The following is an 18,875-nucleotide window of genomic DNA, read 5'->3' as shown; positions in this document are numbered from 1 at the left end:
TAAGGTTGTTACCTCATAATCTGATTAGGCAAGAAGGAATAAGCATTATATGACTAGAAGTACTCTACAGTTCTTATATTGAAACAGGAGAGAAAGTGCATTAAAACTACCACAGTCTGTAGATATCCTTCCTTTGCATCTCATTGCCACATTTTCTACTACTTTGAGTCACGTCAAAACAATTGACTTTTTCTACTCTATACCCTCTCAAATACTCTCAATGTTTGCAGTCCTTAAATGCATACATAAAGGTAAATCCTACTCTGGCAGTAGATGGAGAATATAAACACCATGAATCTTTAAAGAAGTGGGGATATATAATAGGCACAAATGGAAAATTTCTACTGTTTTTCCATCTGACTCCACTCCATTGCCTCAGGACCCATCTCACTTAACCCCACTACAACGGTATTAAATGTGCAGCAGAAAATTAATGTATATAGATATGACCCAAGTTGTTTTAGTAAATATGGTAACAGAGTAGAAAATGGATCATAAAGAATGAGAGTGGGGAAGGATGAGACATTGCTCATTTCAGAACTCAGACTCCATTCTTTTCTCCTTGTGCTGATTCTTAGGTAACGCAAGGCACTTTCTGTTACAACTGAGATCCTGACTGTGCTTCTTTCGAGACACTAAGAAAGAGTCTGAAAACAAATCCAGAGTCTGACTCTTCCAATAAAGAATCTCTCTCCATGATCACAGCTAGGGTGTTTTATCAATGGCTGAAGGAAACTGGACAAGAGTGAGTGAGTTTATCCTCATGAGTTTCTCTTCCTTACCTACTGAAATACAGTCAGTACTCTTCCTGACATTTCTGGTCATCTACCTGGTCACTCTGCTGGGAAACAGCCTCATCATTCTGGTTACCTTGGCTGACCCCATGCTGCACAGCCCCATGTACTTCTTTCTCAGGAACTTGTCCTTCTTGGAGATTGGCTTCAACCTGGTCATTGTGCCCAAGATGCTGGGGACCCTGGTTGCCCAGGACACAACCATCTCCTTTCTTGGCTGTGCCACTCAGATGTATTTCCTCTGCTTCTTTGGGGTTTCTGAATGCTTCCTCCTGGCCACCATGGCCTATGACCGCTATGTAGCCATCTGCAGTCCCTTGCACTACCCAGTCATCATGAATCCAAGGACACGTGCCAAACTGGCAGCTGTCTCCTGGTTTCCAGGCATTCCTGTAGCTACTGTGCAGACCACGTGGCTCTTCAGCTTTCCATTCTGTGGCATCAACAAGGTGAACCACTTCTTCTGTGACAGCCCGCCTGTGCTGAGGCTGGTCTGTGCAGACACAGCACTCTTTGAGATCTATGCCATCATTGGAACCATTCTGGTTGTCATGATACCCTGTTTGCTGATCCTGTGTTCCTACACTCGCATTGCTGCTGCCATCCTGAAGATTCCATCAGCCAAGGGGAAGCGTAAAGCCTTCTCTACCTGCTCATCCCACCTCCTTGTTGTCTCCCTCTTCTATGTATCTTCAAGCCTCACCTACTTCCGACCTAAGTCCAATAGTTCTCCTGAGAGCAAAAAAGTGCTATCACTGTGCTACACAGTTGTAACTCCCATGCTGAACCCTATCATCTACAGCTTGAGAAATAATGAGGTGAAGAATGCCCTTGGTTGGACCTTCCACAAGGCTTTAGATGTCAGAAACTGCTTTCTGTAGACATTTTGAGGTGGAACTGAAGTTTATTAAGTGAGGAACAATCAGTTCCATGTTGGGGATTCCTCTCTGCCTCTGTTTTCATCTTTTTGGGATTAAACCCAGCTGCTGCAATGGCTGTTGAAAAGACCAGTGGAGGGAAGGAGCACAGAGGTATATTGCACCCATCATTATTATGTGCCATTTTCCTCTGTTTGCCCAATATGGACTTAACTTTTATCTTACTGGTACAAATGCTATTTTGAAAATTCTTCGACCAATATATTCTAAGTATTTACTGTGCTAATGTGCACCAATGTGACATACACTAGGGACAGTGTGAAATTTCTTATAATGTGAACTTGGGGACGTAAGAGTCTTCTTGATACTTTACTTTGTGTTCTGCAAGACTGACTCCATCAATAGAAATAAAGGCATAAATCCCCCATGCATTATTTGTCCCATTTATTCATTTCATTTCACATACCTGAGGCAGTTTTGGCTTTAAATTTGTTTGTATTTAGCATGGTAAGAAAAGTGGATCACTAATCCCCATGACTATCCTTTCATAACTCCAATATCCTTAATCACCTCCTTTCAGCCTATTTTTCTGAGATAGAATGGTCAGAGTTTCCAATTTTCACTCTTGTTCTATATTGAGGTTTTTAAGCTTTGTTGAAGTAATTCCAAATTTTCACAAGCTTAGTTTCAGGCATCGTGTTGCTTTCAAGGCTTGCAATGGATCCCAGCTGTTCCTATATGTCTTATTGACAACTCTGTTGTGCTTTGCTTACTTTAGTGCCTGTTAATTTTCCACCTTTGTGTATGTTGCTGTGAAAGTACAAGACCATAAAACACAATTACTGCATTCAGAAGTTTACCATTTCATCAACATTTGAAATTATGAAAGAAAAACTATGAACTCCTGAAATAATGAAATATTATACAGCATAAAGGGGCCTTGCCTGTGTTCATATTCCACTGTGCCATTTATTAGTTGGGTGAACAGAGGAAAGTCAATAACTCTTCATGCCTTTTTACTCATGTGTAAAATTATGCAAATAATAATCATATCTATCCTATAGGTTTTTTAAGACTAGATATTAATAATGTGTTTATGACAGCCCAAGCATATTGCAGATTCATATACAGGTTTTGGTTCTTAGCAATTACCTCATCTGAATACCTTTATGAACTTACCTCTGATAATCTCTGACAATTATAGACATACTGCATGCACATTTTTATAATTATTTTTATCACTTAATGTCATAACAGAGGTTAACAGATTAGGCACCCAACAAGTTATTAGGGTAGATAAAGCAGTTTTCTTATCTAAAAACAGGTAATCGTGATTAACTTCCACATAGAGTTGGTATAAGGATTAAACTGGGTAATGAATATAAAGCTCCTGATACCAATAATAAACATTAATTTTCACACTGTGACAATTATTTGTAAGAATAATATTGAGGGCTATAAAACATGTCACCATGTGTAAGTGCCATTACTTTATATACTTTATGTTCTCCATAATTCATTGTTTCTTGTATTCCAGTATAAACAGTAATGTAGTGGACATTTTAATATTTTAAGTTTTTTTTATAAAGTCTTCTTCAGCCACCATATTGAGATAAAATTCCAACAGTAGAATAGTGGGTCAAAGTCCCTAAAATTTTGTTTGTTTATTTTTCCTGTAATTATTGATCTATTCCTGTGATTCAAGCATTGTGTTCATTAGTATTTCCAGTGATAAACAGGCATAACTTTTAATGGCAAAGAGGGCAATTCATCAAGTAACCGTAATCAGCCTACATGTGTAATCACCTGATTAGTGCTTCAAAATATAAAGAAGAAATGGTAAAGGTGAAATGAAAAATAGATAAATCCATATGCAGTGGGTGATTTCTATATCATTTCTCATTAATGAGTAGGACAAGTAGAAAGAAAATCAGTAAGAACATAAAACCATTGAGCAACACTAAAATAAGCTAGTCCAAAATGATATTAAAAGACACCATACTATACTTCTCATACCAAGTTAGCGTCTACATATCATTTAAGAGTAAACTCCAGTATTTTCTATCAGTCTCTCTCAGATTCTTCTAAGCAAATCCAAGTTCACTCTCCCGTGAACACAAGTGGCATCTAGCATGTGTTAAGCCCAGTTCAGTTCAGTTCAGTTCAGTCACTCAGTCGTGTCCGACTCTTTGCGACCCCATGAACCACAGCATATCAGGCCTCCCTTCCATCACCAACTCCCGGAGTATACCCAAACCCATGTCCATCGAGTTGGTGATGCCATCTAACCATCTCATCCTCTGTCGTCCCTTTCTCCGCCTGCCCTCAATCTTTCCCAGCAACAGGGTCTTTTCAAATGAGTCAGCTCTTCGCATCAGGTGGCCAAAGTATTGGAGTTTCAGCTTCAGCATCAGTCCTTCCAATGAACACCCAGGACTGATTTCCTTTAGGATGGACTGGTTGTATCTCCTTGCAGTCCAAGGGACTCTCGAGAGTCTTCTCCAACACCACAGTTCAAAAGCATCAATTCTTTGGTGCTCAGCTTTCTTTACAGTCCAACTCTCACATCCATACATGACCACTGGAAAAACCATAGCCTTTACTAGACAGACCTTTGTTGGCAAAGTAATGTCTCTGCTTTTTAATATGCTGTCTAGGTTGGTTATAGCTTTCCTTTCAAGGAGTAAGCGTCTTTTAATTTCATGGTAAGCTCAACTAGCACTAAGTTAATAAGGTAGCACTGCTAAGCATTAAAGATATCACAATTGTATTTTTCACATGCATAGAGGACACAGTAGGGACATTCATGCTTGTATTCATCATTCATGCTTGTATTACTGAGGCCTAGTCCAATGCCTGGAGTAGAGTGGGTACTTGGTTAATAAACCAATGATTACATGTATAAATGCTAAATTGTTTCCCTAGCTCTGACCTCTCACTGAAATGTGAATTCCAGGTTTCCAGCTAAATCCAAGACATCTCTGCTTGGGTGTCAAAGCATATATCTAGCACCATCCTCCCAGAGAATTGCCAAATCTTAAAAACCTTGTTCTTTTTAATTATCCCTCTTTTTGACCTCATCACTTGTTGACATTTTCTTTCATCTAATCAGTGGATATTTACAGCCTGAATCTTGGTGTAACAGTAAGCCAGGTGCTGCCCTCTCAGAGCCCCTGGTTGTGAGACAGACAAACACACAAACATCTACAGAATGAAAAGGCACCACGCAGGGTGCTGCACCATGATGTAATTCCGCCCTTCAATAAAGGGCATCACAGAAGGGTTCAACCAGTCTCCTAATCCTGCCCATTCTTCCATGGCAAAAGTCTTCGTGCTCAAACCTTGACTCAGTTCACCTTTTCATTGCCAATGCCATTATACACCATTATAGGCCACTACCCAGGCCCTCATTTCTAAATTATTATCATGAGTCTCTTCAGTGTTCTCATTGCTTCTGAGCACTTCCCATTCCTGCCTTACACTCACGAATAAGTACTGAATTTACAAGGATGAGCAAAACAGAGTTGTTGCCTCAGGGACGTTACAGTCCAGTGGGGAGGAAAAGTATTAAAGAAAGAACTGCACAAATAATTATAATTACAAATTGATATTATTGCTATGAAGGAAAAGGTATATTGCTCTGGAGAAAGAATAAAAGGAGAGAGTCCTAATTTATAAGCATGATTCAGAGAAGACCTCACTGAGGATTATTTAGAGTGATATGAGAAAATTGTGCAGGAGTTAACCAAGTAAAAGTAAAAAGGAAAAATACTCAAAGCAGAAGAATTAGTATAAAGACTATAAATCAATGATTGTAGAAATAGTATTGTGGAATGACAATGATGTTGGCTCATCGTATAGTCAACTGGAATGCTCCTTCCTCACCTAATGGAAACTTTCAAGTCTCAGATGGGGTAGTATCTTGATGAAACCTGCCTAACATTCACCTAGGTTTATCAAGTATTCCGTACTTAAACTTATTTCCTCTTCACAACAGGTATTCGGACATTGAGTAATTTTAGTATCTTTCTCTAGATCATAAGACTAAGAATTAATTGTGGAGGGATGAGATAAAACTAGAGTATTATTTCAAGTATTTTTTATTAACATTTTAATAAATGTACAGGATAAAATTAAGTACAAAATAGTATTTAATCAAATATTTCCTTCTCAGGATTCACCTCTGTGCTTTCCCACTTTCCTGCACCAAGGAAACAATTATAATTAATTCCTTGTGTGTCTTTCTAGCAATTTACTGTTTACATATTTTATATGTTTATATGTGTAATGTTAGTTCTATGAAAACATATAATTATATTTTATAATTTTTGTAATGTTTATATCATGTCCTTTATTTGAAATGGCTTTATTTCAAATAAAATTTTATCTTGGAGTTTATTCCACTTTAACATAATTTTTTCACAGAAAAATAGTATTATAATGGGAAATCTATAATTTTTAATCCATCACCTATTGATGGAGTTAAAATAGTTTGTATATTATTTAACTGTTAATAATTGTACTATAATAAGAAATTTAATCTTTCCTGTGACCTAAAACTGTATGATTCGTAAAGCCTGAATCACCAGATCTATCCTGTACTGGCTCTCTAGACTTTTCATAACCAGTAACCTCAATTAACTTGATCAACTTTGGACAAGGGCTTATATCTTCAGCTTATATGACTGCTTTAACAATGACAAGCCTGCTATTAGCAAAAAGACAAAAAGATCCTATGATAGAGAAGTCCCTTCTTTCAGCAGTTTTCTATTTCTTCCATCCTGAATTTGTGTATAGCAACTACTTAATAATAAGGCTTAATGGTTTATTTGTTCAATGCCTGGATTTCTCCATTCAAATGTAAGCTTTAGGAGCACAGAGCCTTTTTTTTTTTTTTTTTTTTCATTTCTCTTTCTAAGAGCCTAGAACAATGCCTGGCATGTAGTAATTAGTCAATATTTGTTGATGAACAAGTACTGGCTATTGGGAAGGTTGGAAGGTGTTATTACAACATGATATTCATGATATAGTAATACATATGTTATAATAGGGCTTCCCAGGTATCTCAGTAGCAAAGAATTCACCTAGAATGCAGGAGACCCAAGTTTGATCCCTGGGTTGGGCAGATCTCTGGAGGAGCAAATGGAAACCCACTCCAGTATCCTTGCCTGGAAAATCCCATAGACAGAGGAATCTGGTGGGCCACAGTCCGTGGAGTTGCAAGGAGTCAGATATGACTTAATGATTAGCACACAGACACACATGCACATGCAGTAATAGAATACATTAAAATCCTTTTTAATATATCCCATCCTGTCATATCAACCCTGTAAATAAGCATGTAATCTTTGTCTCAGCAATATGGAAATGGAAACTCCGAGAGTTTAATAAAATTGCTAGGCATCACAAACCAGAGATTTCTAGTGCTGGGATTAAATTTAGGTCACTTAGAATCCAAAACGTTTATGCTTTTCTTTACACAATGTCACACTCATACAGAATCGTTTTCCTTTCTGAACTTCATACTATTGGCATCTGACATTCCTTAGGGTCCCAAAGGACAGTGAAGTCAAGAAAGGTCAGGTACTCTTGAAGAAGGGCAGGAAGAGGAGCTAAGCTGATACCAGAAACACCTGGGGGAAATGCAGGTGCCAGCCCTTCATCTGGCTCTGAGGGCAAAAGAGGCACTTCTGGGAACGATCTCCTAAGTCAGGACTGGGAGCAGGGCCAACCCATCTTGTCTACTCACTCACACCTGACGCAGAGAAGGCTGCAGTGATCTGGCTTCAGGTCTAGTCGTTGATGGCTCGTCCAGGAAAGGGAGTAGGGCCTCCCTCGCAGTTTTTCTGGTTCTTCTGACAGCAGAGCCAGAGTTCGTCAAACTCTCAGGAGCCTGCTTGAAGCACAGGTATCAGGTAGAGCTGAACAAGGCAGATCTCCCTTCTGGGCACAGGTAAGGATCTCATCAAGAGCCAAATCAACCCAGGCCCATCTCAAGTTTCAGCTGCTCAACTAGACAAGGTTTGGTGGAACGCCAGAATTCTATTGCTGCGTCCACACCGGAAAAATCATATCTGGTTTTTGGCCTCCCTGAGCCTTGATTTCCCATTTTTTGTCAGAAAGTAAGGTCTGAGACCACAAGAAGATTCAGATTACCCAAGTTTTTGTCCAACTGTGACTCCAAATCTTTCTGGTTCAGAAAAATACCAGTCTCTGAAGCTTTGACAGGACATATTCCTCCTCCAACTCTGCACTTTCCTCTAATTAACTCAAGAAAGACTTGCCTCAGTGGAACATTCATGAGGCAGAGAGCACTATTCTTTACACAATTCTATGACTGCAGAAAGTCCAGAAAAGTGAGTTCCTCCTCCCGGGACAGTCAGTCAGTGATGAACATAAAGCCTAGAGACTGTCATACAGAGTGAAGTAAGCAAGAAAGAGAAAAGCAAATATTGTATATTAACACATTTATGTGGAATCTAGAATATGGTATAGATGAACTTATCTGCAAAGCAAAAATAGAGACACACATGTAAAGAACACACATATGGATATCAAGGGGGAAGGGCAGGTGGGATGGATTGGGAGATTGGGATTAGCATATATTCACTACTATGTATGCAACACATAGCTGATAAGAACTAACTGAATAGCCCAGGGAACTCAGTGCTCGAGGTGACCTAAACGGGAAGGAAATACAAGGAAGACGGGATGTATGTGACTGATTCACTTTGCTGCACACCAGAAACTAACACAGCAGTGTAAAGCCACTGTCTGCCAATAAAAAATAAAATAAGGAAAGAAAGAAGAATGTTCTATGGAAGTTCTGGAGGGTCTGGCAAGGAGTCTGTGCATTGACTATGGACCAGAAGGTTCTGCAGTGTCTTCCATCAAGACAGTCTGCCATCCCTTCTGCCAAGCAGTTTCCAGAAATTCTGTGGGAAAACCAATAGTCCATTTCATCTCTACTCCCTCGTCCTTCCCGGTCCTTCTCCACCAGAACCACTCACCATGTTTTGTCATGAAATGAAACTTCTAGTGAAAGTCGCTTTCAGTACAAGAATGTGACTGGGCATGAAGTCTAATGAAAACTCAAGGAATCATGAACTTTCTGAAATTCTTGTATTCATTTATCATAAATAGCTCAATCTGCATTTGCACTGGGCTTGTTCTAAGTAGTAGGCAGTTCCTTGTCTGAAAGAGTTTGCAAATTAAACTAGGAAATTCTGATTCATTAGATAATTAAAATAGAAAATTAAAGAAAATTATTTTCAAAGCCAAGAATAACCCCATCTGGAAGTAGCACAGGGAAAACATACCTGAGTTTTAAAAAAGAGAAAGAAGAGGTCAGCAGGATAAAGGAGGCAGGTGTGCCAACAAGTGAAGTTGTGTGAAAAGAAGAGCAGGACTGGCAAACTTCCAGCTAGCCTCCTGTTTTCTATGGCCCAAGGGCTAAAAATTGCTTTTAAGTTTTTTAAATGATTTTAAAAAATCAAAAGAAGAATAATAGTTCATGGCATCTGAAAATCACATGAAATTCCAATTTTGATAAATAAAATCGGTCTTCGGATATGCTCATTTGTTTAGGTTTGGTATATATCTGTGTACCTGTCCTGTTTATGGGCTTCCCAGGTGGCGCTAGTGGTAGAGACCGGGATTTGATCCCTGGCTCGGGAAGATCCTCTGGAGAAGGGCCTGGCAGCCCACTGCAGTGTTCTTGCCTGGTGAATCCCCTGGACAGAGGAGCCTAGCAGGCTACAGGCCCTAAGGTCACACAGAGTCAGACACAACTGAGTGACTAAGCACAGCACATTATAGTATGGATTCAGTATTTTGCATGTGTGCATTTGTTTAGATGTTGTGTAGTTGCAACAGAGACCATATGGGCCATAAAGCCTAAAATATTTTATGTCTTGTCCTTTTAGAGAAAAAAAAAAAATCACCAACCTCTGTATAGAATCATGAAGGGAAGTAATTCATCCATAAGTGAAAAAAAGCTGATGATGAAAGACAAAAGGTGAGACCTAAAATGTATTCTGTGTTCAAAATGTAGGCCTTGTTGAAAACCCGTGCTGCTTTTACTATTTTTTTTTCACTATGGTTCTAATTGCAGGACCTGCGTTGTCCTGCTGTGCAAACAATTTACCAAATTCCTTAACTAGGAAGTTACTTAACCTCTCCAAACTTCAGTTCCTCCATTAGCAGTGTAGGAGAATAATAATAGCCTCAAAATCAGACAGTTGTTGTGGAGAAGACTATTTAAAAAATAAACATACTAGCATGATTTTATTATGTATTCAGCAAATAGTAACAACATACAGTCATCATTTTCATTTTTATCATTATTGCTTTAATGCTGTTGTAGAACAAAACGTAGCTCACTGTTGAGTGCTTGAATAATCAGAAAGTAAAATTAGGAAGTAACTCATTCCTTTCCCCACCACTTAACGGTGATTTTTGCTAAAACTGGCATATTCTTTCAGTTGTTTTTCCTATTTTTCTTATTTACAAAGTTGGAATCTTACATGTACACATTTATTCTTGTTCTTTAATTTTAATATTATGTCATGGATGTTATTCAATAGTATTTCTTCAAAAAAGGCTTAGGTGATTACATAATATTTTCTGAAGTCTTAGGTCATAATTGACCTAGTCAGTTATTCATTAGTGATTGTTTCCAGTTCTGACACTATAGAGATACAACACTGATATGTTTATAAGTGAAATCTTTGTCTAAGGCTCTGATTATTGGTTTAAATTAGAAACACTGAGTTCTTGAGACAAAATGGATGACCACTTTAAGAGATTTCATTTAAATTTTCTAAATTGCTCTTCAGAAAAATTATACTCTTTTTTACACCAAAATCAAAGATATTTTCTCCTATACCACCTCCTTCATTAGCACTGAGCATTATGATTATTTTTACTTTTCAAGTTTGATGAGCAAAATTGAATTCCAGTGTTATTTATTGATTTGTCTAATTTGTATTTATTATTAGTACTGGGAAAATAGAGTAATTTTACATATTCATTTCTTATGATATTTTTAATGAATTGAATTTTCATTCCCTATGTTTTTAAGGGAGAGAAATCATTTTTAATTGAAGTATAGTTGATTTAAATGGTTTTATTAGTTTCAGATGTACAGCATAGTGATTTATTTAGTACTTTTATAGATTATATTCCATTCAAAGTCATTACAAGCTAATGGCTATAACTCTCAGTACTATATAATATATCCTTGTTTCTGACCTATTTTATACATAGTAACTTTTTTATTTTTAAAATTTTTATTTTTTAAAAAAAATTTATTTATTTATTTTAATTGGAGGCAAATTACTTTACACTATTGTGGGTGTTTTTTGCGACACATCAACATGAATCAGCCATGGGTGTACATCTGTCCCACCATCCCGAACCCCCCTCCCACATCCCTTCCTACCCATCCCTCCGAGTTGTCCCAGGGCACCAGCTTTGAGTGCCCTGCTTCATGCATGGAACCTGCACTGGTCATTCTGTTTTATATATGATAATATACATGTTTCAATGCCGTTCTCCCACATAGTCCAGAAGTCTGTTCTTTACTTCTGTGTCTCTTTTGCTGTCTGGCATATAGGGTCATCCTTAAAGTCTTTCTAAATTCCACATATATAGTCTATACGTTTATAGATTATATTCTATTCAAAGTCATTACAAGCTAATGGCTATAATTCTTAGTACTATATAATATATCCTTGTTTCTTACCTATTTTATACATAGTAATTTTGTATCTCTTAATCTCATACCCTTAGTTTGCCTCTCCCTCTTCCCCCTCTCCTTGAGTAACCACTAGTTTGGTTTCTATATCTGTGAGGTTGTTTCTTTTTTGTTATATTCACTAGTTTGTTTTATTCCTATATAAGGAATGTAAGTGATTTATATAAGTGATTTATTCCTTATATAGTGTTATCATAGAATATTTGCCCTTCTCTGACATATTACTAATCATGATGTTTTCTAGGTCCATGCACTTATTTTCCTTTATTTTTTTCACATGGTTTCAAATACTGGAATTTCATTCTTTTTATGGCTGAGCAATATAGTCCATTATATGTGTGTGTGTGTGTATACATATATATATACACACACATATATATATGCGCCCAAATACTTTTGAATCAATGTTTTTATATTCTTAGGATATATACTCAGCAGTGGGATTGCTGGGTCATACACTAGTTCTCTTTTTAGTTCTTGTGTAACCTCCGTCCTGTTTTCTATAGTGGCTGCATGAATTTACATTCCCAGTGACAGGGTACAAGGGTTCCCTTTTCTCCACATTCTTGCCAGCAAATTATTGTTATTTGTAGACTCCTTGATGATAGCTATTCTGACAGGAATGAAGTGATATCACACTATGGTTTTGATTTGCATTTATCTGATTATTAGCCTAAGAATACTGGAGTGAGTAGCCTGTCCCTTCTCCAGCAGATCTTCCCAAGCCAGGAACTGAACCAGGGTCTCCTGCATTGTAGGCAGATTCTTTACCAACTGAACTATCAGGGAATCCCCCCAATTATTAGCCATGTTGAACATCTCTTCACATGCCCATTAGCCATCTGTACATTTTTGGGGAAAAAAATTCTATTCAGGCCTTCTGCCCAGTTTTTGATTGGGTTGTTTGGTTTTTTTGATATTGAATTGCACAAGCTGTTTATGAATTTTGGATGTTAACCCCTTGTTGATCCTAATAACATTCTCAGGTATTTTCTTCCATTCTATGTGTTGTCTTTTTGTTTTGTTGGTGGTTTCTTTTGTTCTACAAGGGATTTAACGTTTATTAGGTCCCATTTATTTTTGCTTTTATTGATAATGGTTTTCCTTAAAGCTCTGTGACCCCTCCACAGACCAATAGACAGGTTTTATTATTTGTTGAATAATAATAATTTGTTTTACCTGTTACTACAGATAAAATTTCAAATTTATCATTGTATTTTAAAATGTGAAGTGTTGTTTTGGGTAGCCTGAATATTTCATTATAATATTCGTGTTTATTCAAATACAAAGATTACAATATCAAGATAAATAATATAGATACATGAAATAAAAAGAAAAAAGTTAAAACACTTATACATTTAAATGAGTGCAATTGAGTTTTTCTATTTATGGATATGGAATTCCCTGATGGCTCTAAAGAATCTGCCTGCAATCCAGGAGACACAGATGTGGGTTCAATTCCTGATCAGAAAGATCCCCAGGAGAAGGAATTGATAACCCACTCCAGTATTCTTGCCTGAAAAAGCACATGGACAGAGGAGCCTAGCAGGTTATAGTCCAAAGGGTTGCAAAGAGTCAGACATGATGGAGCACATATACACAGAGCACACATTTATGGAAGTAATTTATATTTTAAAATAAGTATCTTCACACTAAACATATTATTTTGCAACATAATCCATTCACATATATGCCTCCATATTATTAAATATTCTTTTATAACATGATTCTAAATTTCAGCTTAGAAATTCATAGCAGAGATATAACAATTTATTTAATCAACTTGCTATTTTGTTCTTTTGGCTCATTTGTTTGCAACTACACTATCATAAATAAGGTTGAGAAAAACATTCAGGTAAACACAATTTTCACCCAAACTTAGTCTAAAATTGCAGATAAGATACTGTTAGTTCAAAATTTCTTTGATTTGTATTGGGAGATTTATTTGTCATTTCTTACCTATCAAGTTTATTTCCCTTAACTTTTAGCATAACTGAGTACTGCAATTGTTTAATCTTATTTTTAATTTGTACTTACTTTTTAGTAACTTTGAATATCTTCCCATGTTTTATAGCCATTTTGATGTTAAATGTATGGTTATATTCTTTGCATGATTTTTTTCTTTTCCCAATGTCTTTTTTCTTAAGAATTTTTTTTATTGTGGTGAGAACACTTAACATGAGAACTTTTTAAAACATTTTAGTTATACAATACAATTTGTTAACTATAGGCACATTAGATTTCTAAAAGTGATTCATCTGACAACACTGAAACTTTATACCCTTTACACAGAAACTCCCCTTTTCTCCTCCTTCAGTTCCCTGGATGTCAATATTCTACTCTCACAGTTTCAGGCCTTACATCTAAACCTTAATCCATTTAGATTTAGCTTTTTGAATTGTGTAAGATAGTTTTGTGTTTTTGTGTGTAGCGGAAAAGGTCTTTTTGCTGTGGCTTTTGTGATTTTACTTTTTCATTTTTGTTTCTTTTCTATCTGAATGGGTAAAGAAAAATTTCCCTATCCTCAAATTTAAAAGAAAAATAGCACAGGGATAAGGACATACTGGTATGAGTATATTTCCATTTATTTTGTTGTATACTGAGGAATACTTTCAGTTCAAGTGTTAGCTTAGTTATTTTGATATTTTTTCTAGTCATTTATTCTTGATTAAACTTCATAATTTCATACAGCACCCTAGATGTTTTGCCTGTCTTTTAGCAAACTTCATATTCACCCCTGTTGCCTAGAAAAGCCTTCATAGACTGCAGTAGGCACTCCTATTTCTCATACATCCCACCCAAGGTACTATATATTTCCTGTGTCATGCCCTTCATTGTGATTTAATATAATTGATTATTTGAATATCTCCTTCATTAGATTCTAAAGTTAAAGGAGGCAATCAATCATCATATCACCAGTGCCTCAAAAGAAGTAGAATATATGTTGATTTTTTCATATCATTGAAGGCTCTATCTCTTATTCATATAAACCAGGTTGTTTACACAAAACAGTTTTTCTTGCAGGTTGACTCTAATGTTCCTCATAACTTTTGCAGAATTTTTGTGAGAATCTGTTTCTTTTTCTTTTTTTGATTTGTCCAGTCTACAAAGAGAAGTAGTTGGAACTCTTGGGACACACTCACTATCTACTTAGGTATATTAAAATACTCCTCTCAGATTTTAATTTTGAAAGCCAGTGGATATTCTGGGTCCTGATAATCAACTGTCAATTATAACTTTGCTGGACTGAGGAGAAATATCCTAAGGTGGTCACTTCATAATCTGATTAGACAAGAAAGAATAAGCATTAGATTGCATGAAGTACTCTACTGTTTTTACATTGAAAAGGGGGAAAACTTGCCTTAAAACTGCTACATCCTTTCTTTGCATCTCCTTGCCACTTTTTCTACTACTTTGAGTCACCTCAAAACAAAACATGATAAAACAGTTGAATTTTTCTATTTATATACCCTCTCAAGTTTTTTTAGGATTACAGTCCTTAAATATGTACAAAAAAGTAATTACTGGGACTTCCTTGGTGGTCCAGTGGCTAAGAATCTGCCCTCCCAATGCAGGTGGCCAAGTTAGATTCCTGATCAGGGAACTACATCCCTCATGCTGCAAATAAGACACTGCACAGCCAAATAAATGAATAAACAAATAAATAAATGTTTTTTTAAAGTTATCATTATTTCTAGTAATAGGTGGAGAATCAAACACCATGAATCTTTGAAGAAGGGGGAGACATAATAGGTATAAATATAAATTTTCTATTGTTTTTCCTTCTGACTCCACCCAATTGCCTCAGGACCCCTCTCACTTAACCACACTATGAGGGTATTAAGTGTGCATCAGGAAATAAGTGTGTGTGGATATGATCCAAATTGTTTTAGCAAATACAGTAACAAAGTGGGAAATGAAGCATAAAGAGTAAGACTGGGGAAAGATGAGACATTACCCATTTCAGAACCAAGGCTCTAGTCTTTCTTCCTTGTGTCTTTTTTCTCAGATAACGCAAGACCTTTTCCCTTATAGCTGAGATCCTGATTGTGCTTCTTTCCCTGACACTAAAAGGAATCCCAACAACAATCTAGAATCTGACTCTTCCAATCAAGAGTCTCTCTCCATGACCACAGCTGGGGGTTCATTCCTATATCAATGGCTGAAGGAAACTGGACAAGAGTGAGTGAGTTTATCCTCATGAGTTTCTCTTCCTTACCTACTGAAATACAGTCAGTACTCTTCCTGACATTTCTGGTCATCTACCTGGTCACTCTGCTGGGAAACAGCCTCATCATTCTGGTTACCTTGGCTGACCCCATGCTGCACAGCCCCATGTACTTCTTCCTCAGGAACTTGTCCTTTTTAGAGATTGGCTTCAACCTGGTCATTGTGCCCAAGATGCTGGGGACCCTGGTTGCCCAGGACACAACCATCTCCTTTCTTGGCTGTGCCACTCAGATGTATTTCCTCTTCTTCTTTGGGGTTTCTGAATGCTTCCTCCTGGCCACCATGGCCTATGACCGCTATGTAGCCATCTGCAGTCCCTTGCACTACCCAGTCATCATGAATCCAAGGACACGTGCCAAACTGGCAGCTGTCTCCTGGTTTCCAGGCATTCCCGTAGCTACTGTGCAGACCACGTGGCTCTTCAGCTTTCCATTCTGTGGCATCAACAAGGTGAACCACTTCTTCTGTGACAGCCCGCCTGTGCTGAGGCTGGTCTGTGCAGACACAGCACTCTTTGAGATCTATGCCATCATTGGAACCATTCTGGTTGTCATGATACCCTGTTTGCTGATCCTGTGTTCCTCCACTCGCATTGCTGCTGCCATCCTGAAGATTCCATCGGCCAAGGGGAAGCATAAAGCCTTCTCTACCTGCTCATCCCACCTCCTTGTTGTCTCCCTCTTCTATGTATCTTTAAGCCTCACCTACTTCCGACCTAAGTCCAATAGTTCTCCTGAGAGCAAAAAAGTGCTATCACTGTGCTACACAGTTGTAACTCCCATGCTGAACCCTATCATCTACAGCTTGAGAAATAATGAGGTGAAGAATGCCCTTGGTCGGACCTTCCACAAGGCTGTGGGCATCAGAACTGCATTCTGTAGACATTTTGAGGTATAAGTAAATTTATTAAGTGAGGAACAATCAGTTCCTTGTTTGGGATTCCTCTCTGCATCTATTCACATCTCCACTAAGACAAAAACCAGCTATTGAAAGGGCTGTTGAAAAGCACAGTGGAAAGAAAGCAATATAGAAATAGATTAGACCTATCATCACACCTATCAAATTCCTCTGCTTGCTTGTTATGCACTTATTTTTTTCTCATTTGACATTTCTGTGGCAATACATTCCAGAGTAAAACACATGGCATATTTACTCTGTATATTTGTGCCAATGTAACTTACTTTAGGAACAGTATGAAACTGTTTGAAATGTGAACTTGCAGACAGGAAGTTCTCTTGGCATTTATTGTGTTTAAGACAAATTTAACTCCATTCAATAGAAAAAAAGTCTATAATCCCTTAAGTACAAAATACTTCTCATTCATTCACTTCATTTTGCATGCACCTAAGGCAGTATGGGCTCCTAAATTCGTTGGTATTTCACAAGGACAGAGAAAAGTGTATCACTAATCCCTGTAACTATTCCTATCAGTTCATTTCAGTCACTCAGTCGTTTCCAACTCTTCACAACCCCATGGACTGCAGCATGCCAGGCTTCCCTGTCCCTCACCAACTCCTGGAGCTTACTCAAACTCAGGTGCATCGAGTTGGTGATGCCATCCAACCATCTCATCCTCTGTCATCCCCTTCTCCTCCAGCCTTCAACCTTTCGCATCATCAGGGTCTTTTCCAGTGAGTCAGCTCTTCGCATCAGGTGGCCAAAGTATTGGAGCTTCAGCTTCAGCATCAGTCCTTCCAATGAGTATTCCTTTATAACCCCAATATCCTTATTCAACTCTTTTCAGGCTATTTTTCCTAATAGAATGATTGCAGTTTCCAATTTTCTCTCTGAGTTCTTTTCCAAGTTTGTAAGCATTGTTGAAGTAGCTTCAAATTTTCACAAACATAATTTCAGTCAGGATGCTTCTTTCTTCAAGGCTTATAATGGATCCTACCTACTCCAATATAGGCCTTATTAACAACTGTTATGTTTTGCATGAAAAGTGAAAGTGTTATTTGTTCAGTCTTGTCCAACTCTTTGCAACCCTATGTACTGTAGCGTGCCCGGGTCCTCTGCCCATGGGATTCTCCAGGCAAGAATATTGGAGTGAATAGCCATTCCCTTGTCCATGGGATCTTCACAACCCAGGGATCAAACCTAGGTCTCCTGGATCGCAAGAAGATATTTTACTGTCTGAGCCCCCAGGAAATCCCCTATGTTTTGCTTAGTGCTTTTCAATTTAAAAAATTTGTGTTTGTTGATGTGAAAATACAAAAGACCATAAAACATAATTACTGCCTTCAAAACTTTATAATGTAATCAACAATATAAATTATAAAAGAAAAACCATAAATTGCTAAAATAAGGAAATATTACTTTACATAAAGGGGCCTTGCCTCAGTTCATATCATATTCTGTCATTTACTAGGTGGGTGACCATGACCAATTGAATTCTTTATGCCTCTTTCCTCATCTGTAAAATGATGCATATGGTAATAGTGTCTATATGATAGGTGTGTTTTTAAGAGTAAATATTATATATAAAGCATTTATGACAGCACTAAGCATATTGTAGATACAAATATAGGTATTTACTCTTAGCAAGTACCTTATCTGAGCCCCTATTTTATAGCTAAGGAAAGCAAGGTTCAAAGATATTTTATTACATATGTTTAAACAAAATTCGGATGCCTTGAATCTCGATTCTCTCTTTTTTTAGTACCATGCCCTGCGGGCTACAGTCCATGGGGTCACAAGAGTCACACATGACTTAGTGACTAAACCACTGCCACCACTGAATAGCTAATTAAGCAAGTAATTAACTCAGATTCAAAGTAAAAGAAAACTCTAAAAAATAAGAATGGGTGCTCACTTCTGCAGCACATATAATAACATTAGAATCATACAGAGATTAGCATGGCCACTGCACAAGGATGACATGCAAAGTCGTTAAGCATTCCATATTTTTAAAACCAGACAAAGACAACACACAAAAAAGAAAACTACAGGCCAATATCAGTGATGAACATAGATGCAAAAATCCTCAACAAAATTTTAGCAAACAGAATTCAGCAGAACATCAAAAAGCTCATACATCATGATCAAGTTGGGTTTATTCCAGGAATGCAAGGATTCCTCAATACATGCAAACCAATCAATGTGAAATACCGTATTAACAAACTGAAAGATAAAAACCATATGATCATCTCAATAGAAGCAGAAAAAGCCTTTGACAAAATTCAGCACCCATTTATGATTAAAACTCTTCAAAAAAAT

At 37.3% G+C, this 18,875-nt stretch overlaps 2 protein-coding genes and 1 non-coding gene across 3 annotated transcripts; all 3 read left to right on the top strand.

The window, feature by feature from the left end:
* The first annotated feature begins 718 nt into the window (after window positions 1–718).
* LOC133050967 (olfactory receptor 10A5-like) lies at window positions 719–1,675 on the top strand. The gene has a single exon (XM_061135358.1). It carries the CDS (start codon window positions 722–724, stop codon window positions 1,673–1,675), a length of 954 nt encoding a protein of 317 aa, XP_060991341.1. The 5' UTR covers window positions 719–721.
* A 13,903-nt stretch (window positions 1,676–15,578) lies between these two features.
* On the top strand, window positions 15,579–16,556 carry LOC133065499 (olfactory receptor 10A5-like). Its single transcript, XM_061156399.1, has one exon. The coding sequence runs from the start codon at window positions 15,588–15,590 to the stop codon at window positions 16,554–16,556; it is 969 nt and encodes a 322-aa protein (XP_061012382.1). The 5' UTR covers window positions 15,579–15,587.
* A 1,907-nt stretch (window positions 16,557–18,463) lies between these two features.
* On the top strand, window positions 18,464–18,567 carry LOC133064768 (U6 spliceosomal RNA). Its single transcript, XR_009694712.1, has one exon. It is a non-coding gene; the product is annotated as a U6 spliceosomal RNA (small nuclear RNA).
* The last annotated feature ends 308 nt before the right edge of the window (window positions 18,568–18,875 follow it).

Source organism: Dama dama, chromosome 1, assembly GCF_033118175.1.
Source record: "Dama dama isolate Ldn47 chromosome 1, ASM3311817v1, whole genome shotgun sequence".
NCBI classification, from domain to species: domain Eukaryota; kingdom Metazoa; phylum Chordata; class Mammalia; order Artiodactyla; family Cervidae; genus Dama; species Dama dama.
This window is presented reverse-complemented; position numbering and strand designations above follow the sequence as displayed.

Coding starts and splice junctions, on each gene's coding strand:
- LOC133065499 (XM_061156399.1), top strand. CDS start 15,588: ATGGCTGAAGGAAACTGGACAAGAGTGAGTGAGTTTATCCTCATGAGT.
- LOC133050967 (XM_061135358.1), top strand. CDS start 722: ATGGCTGAAGGAAACTGGACAAGAGTGAGTGAGTTTATCCTCATGAGT.